This window comes from Chrysochloris asiatica, unplaced genomic scaffold, assembly GCF_000296735.1.
Source record: "Chrysochloris asiatica unplaced genomic scaffold, ChrAsi1.0 scaffold00047, whole genome shotgun sequence".
Lineage (NCBI taxonomy): Eukaryota > Metazoa > Chordata > Mammalia > Afrosoricida > Chrysochloridae > Chrysochloris > Chrysochloris asiatica.
Window position 1 is genome coordinate 15,112,640 of NW_006408565.1, and position 13,714 is coordinate 15,126,353.

At 40.1% G+C, this 13,714-nt stretch overlaps 1 protein-coding gene across 7 annotated transcripts in view; it reads left to right on the forward strand.

The window, feature by feature from the left end:
- Positions 1-2,918: 2,918 nt before the first annotated feature.
- The window catches only part of HNRNPR (heterogeneous nuclear ribonucleoprotein R), a 36,822-nt gene continuing 26,026 nt past the window's right edge, over positions 2,919-13,714 (forward strand). Inside the window, exons 1-5 of one of the 7 annotated variants that reach the window (XM_006862319.1) lie at positions 2,919-3,067; positions 6,118-6,283; positions 8,718-8,836; positions 9,438-9,545; positions 12,637-12,750. In XM_006862319.1, the coding sequence (XP_006862381.1) occupies positions 6,127-6,283; positions 8,718-8,836; positions 9,438-9,545; positions 12,637-12,750 (498 nt within the window). In that variant the 5' untranslated portion in view covers positions 2,919-3,067; positions 6,118-6,126. Of the gene's footprint in view, positions 3,068-6,117; positions 6,284-8,717; positions 8,837-9,437; positions 9,546-12,636; positions 12,751-13,714 lie in introns of those variants that run through there. The other 6 variants (XM_006862322.1, XM_006862325.1, XM_006862321.1 and 3 more) reach the window with 6 other exon arrangements.

A 13,714-nucleotide genomic window follows, 5' to 3' on the forward strand; every position in this document is an offset into this window, starting at 1 on the left:
TGTTTCCTTTTCTCTTGCCTGTGCCTTTGAAATGTGGCCGACAACTTGTGGCATATGAAGGCGCTTTGAAGAAGCTGAATAGCTTTAATCTTATTTGGAGCCCGAGAAAGAAAGGCAAAAATTAAAAGATCTGGTTGTTGTTGTTTTCATTGTTAAATGTGTCAGAGTCAGTTCTGATATACAACCACTCTATATAGGGTTTCCGAGGCTGTAAATCTTTGTGGAGCAGAAAGTCTCATCATTCTTCCGTGGAGCGGCTGGTGCGCTTGAACTGTCGACCTTGTGGTTTCTAGTCTAGTGTTTATCCTAAAATGCCTCTGTGCTCCCTGAAGCTTCCCTTGTTGTTGTTAGGTGCTATTGAGTTAGTTCCTACACAAAGCAACCTTACGCACAACAGAATGAAACACTGCCTGGTCCTGCGCCATTCTTACAATTGTTATACTTGAGCCCATTGCTCTTGCTACTGTGCCAATCCATCTCGTTGGGGGTCTTCCTCTTTTTCGCTGACCCTCCACTTTATTAAGCATAATGCCCTTCTCCAGGGACTGGTCCCTCCTAATAATATGTCCTTAGTATGAGAGAGGAAAATTCACCATCCTGGCTTCTAAGGGGCATTCAGACTGTACTTCTTCCAACACAGATTTGTTTGTTCTTTTTTTATGTTTATTTGTATATCGGTTCTACCTTATCACCTAGAATATAAGCTTAGAGGACAGGGGTTGTGTTTTATTTATGTTCCCTATTTGACACAGTGTGGCGCTGTCAGATAAGCACTGAACTGCTAACCACAAAGTTGGTGATTCAAACCCACCAGATGCTGATTGGAGACCCAATACAGGGTTGCTATGAGTCGGAACTGACTTGCAGCACTTAAAAACAACAATTCAACACAAAAGTCCTTGGGTGACTCACATGGTTTGTGCTAGATTGCTGATCTACACGTTGGTGGTTTGAATCCACCCAGCAGTACTGTGGATGAAAAGGTCTGGCAATTTGCATGTTAAGATGATTGTCATTAGTTGCCTTCCAGTTGATTCCCACAGTTCTACTCTATGTAACACATCAGGTCACTAACAGCTCTTACTTAACACAATGATATAGTGCAAAACTTTAGAACCCTTGAGCCACACAGGTTTATGTGAAGTTAATAAAGTTTAAAGGAGTGCACATGGTGGTGCACTGGTTAATCACTGGGGTGCTAACCAAAAGGTCTGTGGAACCTACCAGCTGCTCCCTGGGAGGAAGATGTGGCAGTCTGTTTGGAAATGTACTACATTCCAGTACAATCTTGGAAACCTCTTGTTCTATGTCACTATGAGTTGGGATCAGCTCGAGCTCAATGGGTAATAAAATTTAACCTCTATAAAGTCCCTCAGTTCGACAAACATGTACTTTCAAGACTCCTCCAAAATTTGTCACTTCACATTATTTTTCTTTAAGATCCCAACATTTGTATACATTTTATGCCTCATAATACAAAAGTTGCAGCATTTAACTTGTTGGTGTGTCATTAAGTCGGTTCTCATTAGCCTGCGTGTGCTTCCTGAGGCTGTTAATCTTTGCAGAAGAAAGCCTCATTCTAACTACTGACCTTGCGGTTTAGCAGCCCCAGTGTAACCCACTACGTTACCAGGGCTCCTGATCTAGCTTGGTACTGATCATCTTATTAGATTTCAATAGTTATACCGGCCATTCCGCGGGCGAAAGATGAGACTTTCTGCTCCCGTAATTTACAGCTTTGAGTAGGAACCAACTCCACGGCACATAACCACCACCAGGTTCCGGGAAATGTATATGATCAAGTACACTAGGCAATTCTGTAGACTCCAACTTGTCCTCTGCTCCCTAAAAGGAGTGGACCATTAGAAGTCGAAATAGGCAAAGAAGAGTTGATTCTACAGAGGTGAGCTTGGAAGATTTCCGTGGAAAGAGGTTTAGAACCAAATGGTAGAGTTGAAAGATGAGAACTAGATTTAAGAATAACGGGAGTAAGTCTCCTTTGAAACGACTGTTTTGGTTACGAATGGGGTTGCCAACCTCAAGGTCAGCAGTTCGAAACTACCAGCGGGTCCGCGGGAGAAAGATGAGGCGTTCTGCTCCCGTAGATTTACAGCCTCGGAAACCCTGTGCAGGGTCACTATGAGTCGGAACAGACTCCACGGTACTTAACAACAACAACAATCTATGTCATGGGTATTAATTAGCCCCAGATCCTGTGGGGAAAAATGGCCTTTCTCATTTACGCTTGCCATTGAGTCGTATCTTTAGCGATCCTCCTCAAATTCTGAGCTGCCACGAATGATGTCGGAAAGGGAGCCAACGAGGCAAACAAGCAGCTTTATAATCATTCCAGGGAATGATTCTCTATACAAAAATTCTCTATCAAAATGAGCCAAAGCACCCTTAAATCACGTTCTTCCTACAGCCAAAAAGATGACCAAGAGAGAGGCCCGAAAGCGTGGCGATGGGCGTGCCTAGGGAGGAACGCCGGCATCTGCGCGAGGAAAGGTTAGGGAGCGATGCGACACTGGCGATAGGGCGGGCGGCCCACCGCAGAGCTAGACCAGCGCGGACGGCAGGGGGCGGGGTTCCGGAGGCGGCCACGCGGCGCAGACCTAGGTTTTTCTGCCTCTCTCCGGCGGCTGACGAGGAAGGAGGAGCCTCCACCACCCAAGGCCAGGTGCCCCGCAGTCTCGCCGCTAAGAGGACTTCCACCATAGACCCCTTTGTGTGCCTGCCCCCGCCCCGGAGGCGCCTCAGCCAGCGGCGCTGAGTACCCTCATTGGTTCAGCTGATGGATTCTTTGATTGGTTCTCGAGTCTCCCGGCTAGGTCTGCTTTTTCTCATTGTGATTGGTCGTCTGAACTGCTTCTCAGACAGCCAAGCAATATGATTGCCCGGCAGCTCGGAGTCCCTGGAAGCAGTTCCGGGAAACCCCGCGTGCTGTCGGGATCGCGTCTCTGTCCATGAGGGGGGGTGGGGGTGGCGCGCGCGCCATTTCTAGTCGTTTTCAAAGCGCCTCGCGCTGTTTCTCACGGGCCTGGCTGCCGGCCCCTGAGCTACCCTGGTGAGTCTCGCGCTGGCCCGTGGGGGGAGGGGCCGGGAGCCCCGATCCGATCCGACAGGGCCCGGCCGGGACTCGGCGCCCTGTTCCCAGTTTCGTTCTCGCTCTGAGGCCCCAGGGTGGGGGTGGGGATGGGCTGGGGGCGGTTTCGGCTTCGTCCGGCCGCCCTGCTGTGGGCCTAGCCCCGCTGAGGTTCCTCCTTGACTTTGCTCATCCTTCTCCATCTCCTCGTCCCACGGTCCGGCCCTCTGGGCGCCGTCCGTGCGGCCTGCCGGGTCCGCCGCGCTTTTCCCGCCTCCGTCCGCTGCTCCATGCGGCCGGTTCCCGCGGAGGACCAGAGGGTGCCGGCGGCCACTTGGCCTCTCCTCGTTAGAGCCGCTTTGCTCCCGTCTTGGCCGGGCTCGCCTCGAGTGGGCCGCGTGGATACTCGGGTCGGGCATGAGGGGTGAGGTGGGCAGCGGGCGGGATGCATATCCCGGGGTTACCGGAGCCGGGAAAAAACTTTTGTGTGAGCCCCAGCTGAAAGGCCAATCTGTCTGGGAGGCGTCTGCCCCCTCCCCCCTCCTGCATGCGGTGAGCCGAGATTTGAAGGAAAAAATGACTGTTAGAGGCCCTGAAACTTAGGCTCCCAGCGGCGCCTAAGAGCTGTAATGCCAAGCATGTCAGAGGCGCACTCAATTGGAAAGGCGATTCTTTTTCTTAAGCGGTAGTGACCGTGTTGGCAAAATAGAAAACTGGAAGCCAAGGGGTTTTTGAAGGGTCCAGCCCCCTCGCGCTTCCCGTTTGGAGACTTTTGCCGTCCTCCAGAGACTGAATGGCTGTGCTTGTGTGACTCAGTGGTAGCGCTAGGACTTGACACTCCTAAACTGTGAGATAACCGTTAGTTTCCATTGCGCTGGCTCCTTGAAGGCTCGTCTCTTAACCTGAAGAATCAATCTGTCCAGAGATGTTCAGAAAAAGGCAGGCAGGGGCAAGTGCGAATCCTCAAATCTCCCAGCAGCCCTTTAAAATCTTACTTTAATACCGACTTTTTGCACCAATATTTAGATCCCACAACTCCAGGCACATTAGTATATTTGCTGCATCCAGAAATACGGTTTGGCTGTGTGGCATGGTGTTGACTTGCCACAAGAGTTTAAATGGTCTCATATACTATAAAAGCCCCTAATATTTGCCTTGAAGAGAGTCGACCCCCCTCCCCCCCTTGATCTGAACAGGTTTGATTTTCTGGAATAGAATCCTAGTATTTTTCGTTAAAGTTTACAAACTTTGAAAATGATTTCAACCAATTTCTATATCGACTTGTAGAGCCTTTGCAATATAATAGTAGTCATAAATATTTGTCTTGTGCTTAATCCACAACTTGTCTTTTTTGCTTTATACATACTTTAAAAACAGTACTACCTTAACAGATGTTCATTGAACTTGGTTAAAAATTTGCTTCCTTTCTGTGACTAATAGTATGCCAAAGTGCACTGCAGTGAAGGGTCTTGTAATAATGAGAACTTTTGAGTTCTGATGATCTTATGTGGTTGTTATTTGGGAGTGGGGGAGCATGGGAAAACAAGTATATTTTCACAAAGAGATTCTGGACTTTAGGATGCATCTTTGAGTATTAATCAGTAAATGTATTCATCTTACATGATAAGCAATAGGAAGTTTCTTAGACTTGCCTTGAGAAATATTCATTCAAAATTTAACCACAAAGTCTGTATAGACATTAAGGACTAACAAGTCTTACTTTTTATAATCATGAAGTCATGATATTATCTTATTTCTAGAGTAACCTTTTCAGCAGTTTCCTTTGTCTTCTTTATTATTTCCATTCCCTCTTGGGCTTCTTTCGTTAACTTTAAGTATCAGCGGACTTTGAAAAGAAGTTGTTTTAAGTCAGAAAGCTGCACTGGCGGGCGCATTTGCATAGTGTTTATAATTTGGAAGTGTGGTTATCTTGTGTGTCTTAGTTATTTGTGTTTTCTTCTAGCTGACTAGCTTAATCTTGAGTTTCATTAAGAAAAGTAGGCTTTTTTCCTGAGATCCACCTCCAAGTCCATTTTGTGTTGCCATGTCTTTATTCTACTACCTATTAGCTTCATCAAACTATAATTTCCCCACAGACAAATGCCCTTTAACTCATTCCCTGTCTTCTGAGGCAGTGAAGAGACTGACCTTGTGTGGTTTTATTATTTTTCTCTCTCTCTCCAGGGAGTTGGTTCATTTTAGTGCTACTTTAATGACTGAACATACAACATTTTTGATGGGGTTACCTGAGAGAAATATGATCTAAATTTTTGAAACTATTCTAAAGAAGTTAGCTGGCCATTCTTCAATGTATTTTGCAGTTTTATTTTGCTGAAATGAAAAAGTCAACATGTACTCTTTTTTTAAGAGACGTAACCTCAACTATAGCTCACTTTATTTTATGTGGACTTAAACAATTGTTTAGCTTTTAATCTTGGTCATTTTTTCTTTTAAATCTGTGAATGGGAATAGCAGATTAATTGTAGAACAAAAATTAATGACAAGTTGTGTTGTGCTTGTTTTGTTTGAAGTGAGGCGGAGAAAACCCAAACCACCACCATATTGAACTAGAGACAGCAGGGCATTTATTGGATTTGAAGCAGAGCTAGGAAAATTTGAAAGTCCTGAAACTTTGATTAAGTAGTCTGTGGGTGTTCTTTTTTTTTTTTAAACCAAACTTTTAAAAGCTGTTTTAAAACTGAGAGTTTGAGGAATGTAGGATTTTGTGGTGACTTGTTGAATGCTCACCAGGACACAACAGCTGCTTGATCCTATCAGTAAATTCAAGTCTTTATTTAACCAAGTGTACATGAAGTTTCTTAAAGATATAATGCTTCCATGTACATTTTTTGTGTTTTCACATGATTAATATTGCAAATTTAGGCTAGATGCATCACAAAAGGCATAAAGCATTGTTTTGATAGAGGTTATTAGTAGCATGTATACAAATTAGTTTAGATAAATCGTGCATTGTCCTACAAACTAGTTATTTCTGGCTTAATGTAATATAGCTCCTGAATTTTTTCCAGCAGCATAATAAAATGGCTAATCAGGTGAATGGTAATGCGGTACAGTTAAAAGAAGAGGAAGAACCAATGGATACTTCCAGTGTAACTCACACAGAACACTACAAGACACTGATAGAGGCAGGCCTCCCACAGAAGGTGGCAGAAAGACTTGATGAAATATTTCAGACAGGTATAATATGCATTTCTTGTTTCTGACTGGTTATGAAAGTGAGGGCAAACCACTTTGAATTTTATAGATTTTTAAGGTTAAATAATACTTATTGTTTCTGATATGTAGAGCTGAATGTTTTGTTACTTTCCCTTCATTGAGGGCATATTGGGTTTGACTTTGATGTTCTTATTTCATTATTTTGAAACCGCCTTAGTGTTGAATATGCAGTCTTAGTTGTTTCAGAATAGTACATCAATTTATCTTAGATTTATCACCAATTAAAATGTATGTTTCAGCATATCAAATTTTGCATTTTTTTCTTAATCTAATTCAGTCATCATTTTGCTTTTGCTTTTCTACTTTTAGCTTCTTAAAGTGATGGTTAAATTAGTTTAGGTCTTATTAGGTGGCACAATAGGAATAGTTAGACTGTATTGCCTGTAATGATAATAAATGTTAGGCTCTTTAAGAGTTTGTGGCCTGTCTAGTTTCTAATAGACAGTAGTCCGCATCTCAGTAATTTGGAAGTGTTAGTTGTGTAACAGCTGTTTTTTCTTTTCTTTTTTTTTTTTTTAATCCAGAAGTTCCATGGTTAAGTGCTGAAGTAATTTTGAATGTTTTAATATGGTTGGTTGTAAGTGGTTTGCAGTTTTAAAGAGGGAGAGAAATGCTGTTAGGGAGCGTTGTTCATAAATAAATGGGTCCTCCCCTTTTGGGGTCATAGATGAAACTTTTCTTCCTCTGTGCTTGGTGTGCTTATCCATATTCTGGGAGAGAGAATCTAATTGTCTCACAAATGTGTCTTAAGTACAGTAGTACCAAAATATTAGGGGATTTTTATGTGTTTTTTTAGTCCTTAAAAAAAAGTTTTTTGTTTTTTAAATCTAAGAAACTCAGGATAATTTTAGACACTAAAATGACTTCTGAAAATGATTCCTGGGTGATGGTCCCATTTGAAAATCCGTTCTCAGGAACTTTGCTGTGATACTATTCTGCCACTGAAAATTGGCATAGGGGATCTGCTTAGAGATGCTCTTTTGTAAAGGGTTTTGTTATTGATAAGAGGTTGATGGTTTGGGTGTAGGTGTGAATTGACAATTGGTGGGTTTCCTGAGTTGTGGCTTTGGGTGGTGATGTGGAATATTGAATTAAGGAAATTCCAATTACATAGGCATGCTCATTTTGAGCTTTTAAAACAAATCATGGCAACATTTTTTCATATATAGGTAACTTTGCAAGTGGCATTACCTTGATATAAAACTTGTTTACTGTATGGAATAAAGATTTTGTGGCTTTACCAAAATAGTCACTTTTTATATAATATGGATTTGGGGAATGTAATATACTAAGTGTTTTCATTTCATATTCTATTAATTCTGAAATATATTCCTATTCTATATATACATATAATAAGAATATATTCCTATTCCTATTTATGTGTATACATATAACACAAATTAGAAATTGTTTTGATCTTAAGTAGTTCTGTGTGCAGTTAAGTTTACTACAAACCTAGAAGCAGTGCATGTATTTTCTATATAGTTTGCTTGTAAGTTCATAGTCAAGTCCTAATGCCTTTTGAAAGATTGCCATTTGACAGTCAGTGCTCTGATTGCACATCATTTTTTAATCTTGGCTTGTTACCTCAGATGAACAAAGAATATCCTAAAATAGGATTTCCAGAGTTGATTAATCAAGCTGCATTTGTATTTGTAAGACTTTAATTTTCTGCCTTTCCACATTCTGACTGCAGCAAAGTAGATGCTCAGATAGACACATCCATTTCAGTTTGTGTTTGGTACTAAGGAGGGAAAACCAATGACATTTTAGCGGACAGTGCAAAGAATTATTTAGTAAAAGTTGTTCCTCCCCTCCTCGTTTGTGTAACTAGTTACACTTGAAATGAAGTTCATAATAACTACAGCAGTCTATAATGTGAAGCTGTTGTTGCTGTGAAGTGCCATCAAGTCAGTTCCAACCTATAGCGACCCTGCATAGGGTTTCCAAGGAGCAGCTGGTGAGCTTGAACTGCTGCTTTGCAGTTCAAATGGCTTTACAGTCTGGCGCATTAACCCACAGCGCCACACCAGGACTCCTTGGAAACTAGTGTATTCTAAATACTATAACTTAACCCAAAATTTGTTAGGTTAATGCTCAACCTGTAGTACATTGTGTACTTGACATTTAATTTCCAAGATATAACTTTTGGGGAGTGGGAAATGGGGTTAGGATTTTAATTTTTCTGTGGGATATGGAAATTGACTAGATAATGACATTTAAATTTTTCATGTTTTTATTCAGTCTTTAATACTGGTATGGCTGCTTTTGTGCACATGGTTAAATAAATTGTAGTTTGTTAGTGATAGTACTGAATGTAATAAACATTGACAGGGTGATTTTAAATTGCCCCTTTTGTTGCAATAATATTACTACTTTTTAATTTAATTTTTAGGATTGGTAGCTTATGTCGATCTTGATGAAAGAGCAATTGATGCTCTCAGGGAATTTAATGAAGAAGGAGCTCTATCTGTACTACAACAGTTCAAGGAGAGTGACTTATCACATGTTCAGGTAAGATAATTGCTCAGAAATGTCTTTGAACTATAATGATATGAAATTATTTTGCTGTGAGTTTTTTCCTGTGGAGAGGAGATTTTTTCTTTGTGACTACCTGTTTTCTTTTTAAATATTCTTTTAGCAGAGTTGCTGCTGAAGCACAAGTATAAAGTAAAAGGTTTGACTTCTTTGTAGTAAGCTACTTAAAATGATTGTTAACTGGTAGTTTTTTATGTGTTTAAATTGCTCAAAGTCTTAACATTTTAGGGTTGTTGATTTGGTTCTGTGTTATTGTGGAGAGAAATAATTAATATAGGTAGAAAGAATAGCTTTAGAGTATCTGACGAAGATAGCCCAGATCCAGTTACATCTCAATAAGTGGAAGACTGTTTTCCCAATGTAGAGAAGGTAAGCTTCCTGAGGCTTAACTGTTGTTCACTACAGTCTCCTCCAGTATCTGGCATATAGTAACTGCTTAGCAATTATTTGTTCAATAGACAAAGTATTTAAAATTTAAAACAAGTAAATTTTCTTCTGAAATCTAAACTTAATTATGTATTTAACTATTCCGCGATTTTTGGTGATTCTTCTTCTTTGAATTACTTGCCTGTTCTAGAACAAAAGTGCATTTTTATGTGGAGTTATGAAGACCTATAGGCAAAGGGAGAAACAGGGGAGCAAGGTTCAAGAGTCCACAAAGGGCCCTGATGAAGCAAAGATCAAGGTAAACCTTAAGTTGGATAATGTAATGGAAACATCTATTGGTTTACTTTCTTTCTATTCTTGCTTTCTTTTGGTCAAGAACTGTCATTAGTTATAACTGTTCTTTAAAGTTTTCATTCACCCTGTTCTAATTTTCTTTATTTGTAAAGTAAGGCTAGTGTGAACTCATGAATTATTTAGAGGACTAAATTAGCATAAATAAAACTTAGAATAGTGCCTGGAATGTAGTAAGAACAATATAATATGAGCCCATTGTTACTGTTACTACTATTTTCTAGATAATACTGTTTGAAAACTGGATGTAGGCTTTTAGTGAAGCATGAGTGAACGTAATTCCTTTGTGAAGTAGATATTGTTAACTAACTAGTCCATGTATGGACTGAATTTTCACATATTTAATTATTTTCAAGTTTTATAAGAAAGGAGTTTTGCTGTTTTTCAGATGAGAGATAGAGGTACAAAGAAACTCAATATAGCCTATTTGTAAGTCAGAAACTGAAAGTTATAATTCCTACCTAAAATATAAACTACGATGTAGTGGGTTATGGTTAGGGTGCTAACTGCAAGGTCAGCAGTTTGAATCCACCAGCCACTTTACAGGAGAAAGATGAGGCTTTCTGCTTCCATAAAGATTTATAGCCTTGGAAAACCTATTCAGGGTTGCTGTGAATAGGAGCCGACTCAACAACACACAATCACTACCACCCAAATGTCTCTGGAGTGCTATGACTCTAGGATAAGCACTGGACTGGGAATCACAAGGTCGACGGTTCTACTGGAGACATTAAATAAAAGTTTCAAATTAAAGTCTTAAATTACTGTAGTCTGTGTATTTATGACATATACAAATATTAAATAAAGCTATATAATGGGTCTCCATGTAAGAATTCATTTGAAGGAAGGGTTCCATTCCTAAAGTTTAAAAAAAAAAAAGATACAACCACTTTTGTTGTAGTTAAGTGTAATATGTAAACTTTGTATCGTGTGGTGGTGGTGGTGTGCTGTGGAGTCGGTTTCAGTCGTGACCCTGAATAGGGTTTCTGAAGCTGTAAATTTTTACGGGAGCAGAAAGCCTCATTTTTCTCCCGCTGAACAACTGGTAATTTTGAATTGCTGACCTTGAGGTTAGCAGCCAGACTCATAACCACTACTCTACCAGAGCTCCTCTGTAATGTGTATGTGTGTATACACACACACATGCAGTTTGAACTGCAAGGTTTACGATTCAAACTCATCAGCTACTCTGTGGAAACCCTATACAGGATTGCTATGAGTTGGAATTAACTCGATGGCACTTAACAACAGCAATATGTATGTGTGTGTGTATATATATATATATATATATACACATGTTGTTGTGATGTGCCGTTAAGTCGGTCCTGACCCATAGTGACCCTGTATAGGGTTTCCGAGGAGCAGCTGGTAAACTTGAACTGCCGACTTTACAGTTCAAAGGGCTTTGCAGTCTGGCACATTAAACCACAGAGCTATACCAGGACTCCATATATGTGCATATACATACATATACATATACATATATATATATATACACATACACACACACACACACATATTTCTGTTTAAAAGTAGGAGTAGCTCTGTTTGTGTCAAAGGTAATAGAACGAGGAACTTAAGGTATCCCTGTGGAATTCCAGGGTTCCTCCAAATGCATTTTTGAAAACTGCTGAACTTGATGGTTCCTAAAATTTCTTGTTGCCCCTGACATTGTACAGTTTAAAAACATCTCAGCTACAAAGTACTTCCTTTCCTAGGTAAACTGCATGTCTTTATTTTCTATTACTAGATTTTGTTTTTTGTTCTGTAGGCCTTTCAGGAATAGAAATGTTGCTTCAATTATAGTACAGACTCCCTGAGTGCAAGGACATTATGTCTTTTATTTTGTGATTTTTTTTTTTTTTTTTTAAATAATGCCCAATGTTAATGTTGTGAGGGAAGTTGATAATTAGAAAACAAAAGATTTTATTTATTTTTTGAAATCCATGTGTGCTTATTTGCTAATTACCAAATACATCAAATTTGTACTATGTGAAAAATTGTTCGATTCTTAAAGAACTTACGGTATAGTAGGAGGATGAAACAGGCTCAACCAGGTTAAATTATGAAACCTCAACTATAGTAGAAATATAAAGAGTAGGAAGACATGGGTGTGTAACAGTAAATGGTGAAAAATGCTTGAAAGAGTTTTGATTTTGAAGGAACATTTTATCTGAAAAGAATCACTGATGGAAATAGTGGTATGTAAAGAGGATAAGTGGAGTCCTGGTGTGGCGCTGTGATAAGCACTGGACCTCAAGGTCAGTTTAATATGCAAAGTTGGTAGTTCAAACTCAACAGCTACTCTTCGGAAACCCTATACAGGGTCACTATGAGTTGGAACCGACTCCATGGCACTTAACAACAACAAAGAGGATAAGTAAGGAGAGAGATCTAATTGAAGTAGGTATTGTGTGCTGACCAGTTAATTCCAATTCATGGTGACCTTATGACCCTGTAGACCTGGGGCTTCTTAAGCTATGCATTTCACAGGAGCAGAATGCCAGGTCTTGTCTCTTGTGCAGCTGCTGATGGGTTTGAACCACTGACTTTAGGTGAGCTGCTGAGTGCTTAATCATTGTGCCTCTGGAGCTCCTAATTGAAGTAGAACCCAAATCAAACTTGTTGCTTTCAGATCGATTCTAACTTATAGTTGACCTTAGTGGACACTAGAACTGTCCCACAGAATTGACGTAGAAGGGATGCAAAATGAGAAATACTTTGGTGTATAATTAGGAATAGGTAGTTGTAGGGTTAGTTTATGTAGAACTTGGAATAATCTTTGCCTGTTTTTCAGTTCTTGCTATAACCAAAAAGTGGTGGGTGCTGAAAGATTTTGTTTTCTATTAACTATAAATTAAATATATGGAAAGGAGCAGTCAAAATAAAGTAGAGGAACTAGTGTTAATCTGAATCTTTTCACCTAACTCTAAAATACTAAAATATTAAGGTACCGTTAGGAAAAGAGTAATACTATACTGATAATATGTGTGTGTGTGATTTAATATTCCATTATAATCAGATGTAATTATCTCTAGGCCTTGCTTGAGAGAACTGGCTATACTCTGGATGTAACCACAGGACAGCGAAAGTATGGTGGTCCTCCTCCAGATAGTGTATACTCTGGGGTGCAACCTGGAATTGGAACAGAGGTAAGTGTTCTTCAGCTTTTTGCCAATATTCTTTTAGTTTGTGAACTCTCCTTTCGCAGGATAGGAAAAATACTAGATTCCTTTCAAACTGTAGCTATTGTTATTATTTTGGATACCCATCGGTGGGAGTGGGTTGCACAGAGATGGATGTGGAATCACATAACTGGTTGAGTATATTGGTCTGTACTTCAGCAAAGATGCAACTCCTCCTTCATCTCTTCCTATATAAAGATTTCTCTATATACCTTTATGCTAGCCTCTTCACATCGTTTACCTAGAAAACTGTATGCCAGAATAAGACTAAGCTACTAATGGCTGCTAACCAAAAGGTTGGTGGTTCAAACCCACCCACCTGCTCTTTGGCAGAACGGTCTGGCCATCTACTGTACAGATAAAGGTTAGGAAACCATATAGTTCAATTCTGCTCTGTCACATGGAGTTGCAGTACATTGAAAGTGAACTTAATGGCACCTAACAACAACATGGACCAAAATACAAGTTGTTAACAGCAGGAACCTTTCCTTGTTTAGTGTCTCCACTGTCCCGTCTTCAGTTCCTAGCAAATGCTAGGCACCAGTATTTGATGAACAGTTAACTGTAATCTTTTTCTTTAAATGCTGAAATAGTTAAGTGCTGACAAGTCAGTTTTGACTCATAGAAACCCTGCATAGGGTTTCTGAGGCTTTAAATCTTCACAGGAGTAGAAAGCCTCATCTTTCTATCATGAAGCAGCTCGCAGGCTCCAAACCATGGACTTTGTGGTTCGCAATCCAGTGCTTATTATATGGATATCTAAAACACACTGAGGAGTCCTGGTGTGGCACTGTGAGCTAATGCGTCAGACTGCAGTTGCTTGAACTGCAAGGTTGGTGGTTCAAACTCACTAGCTACTCCTTGGAAAACCCTATATAGGGTCGCTATGGGTCAGAATCGACTCGAAGGCACTTAACAACAACAACAAACT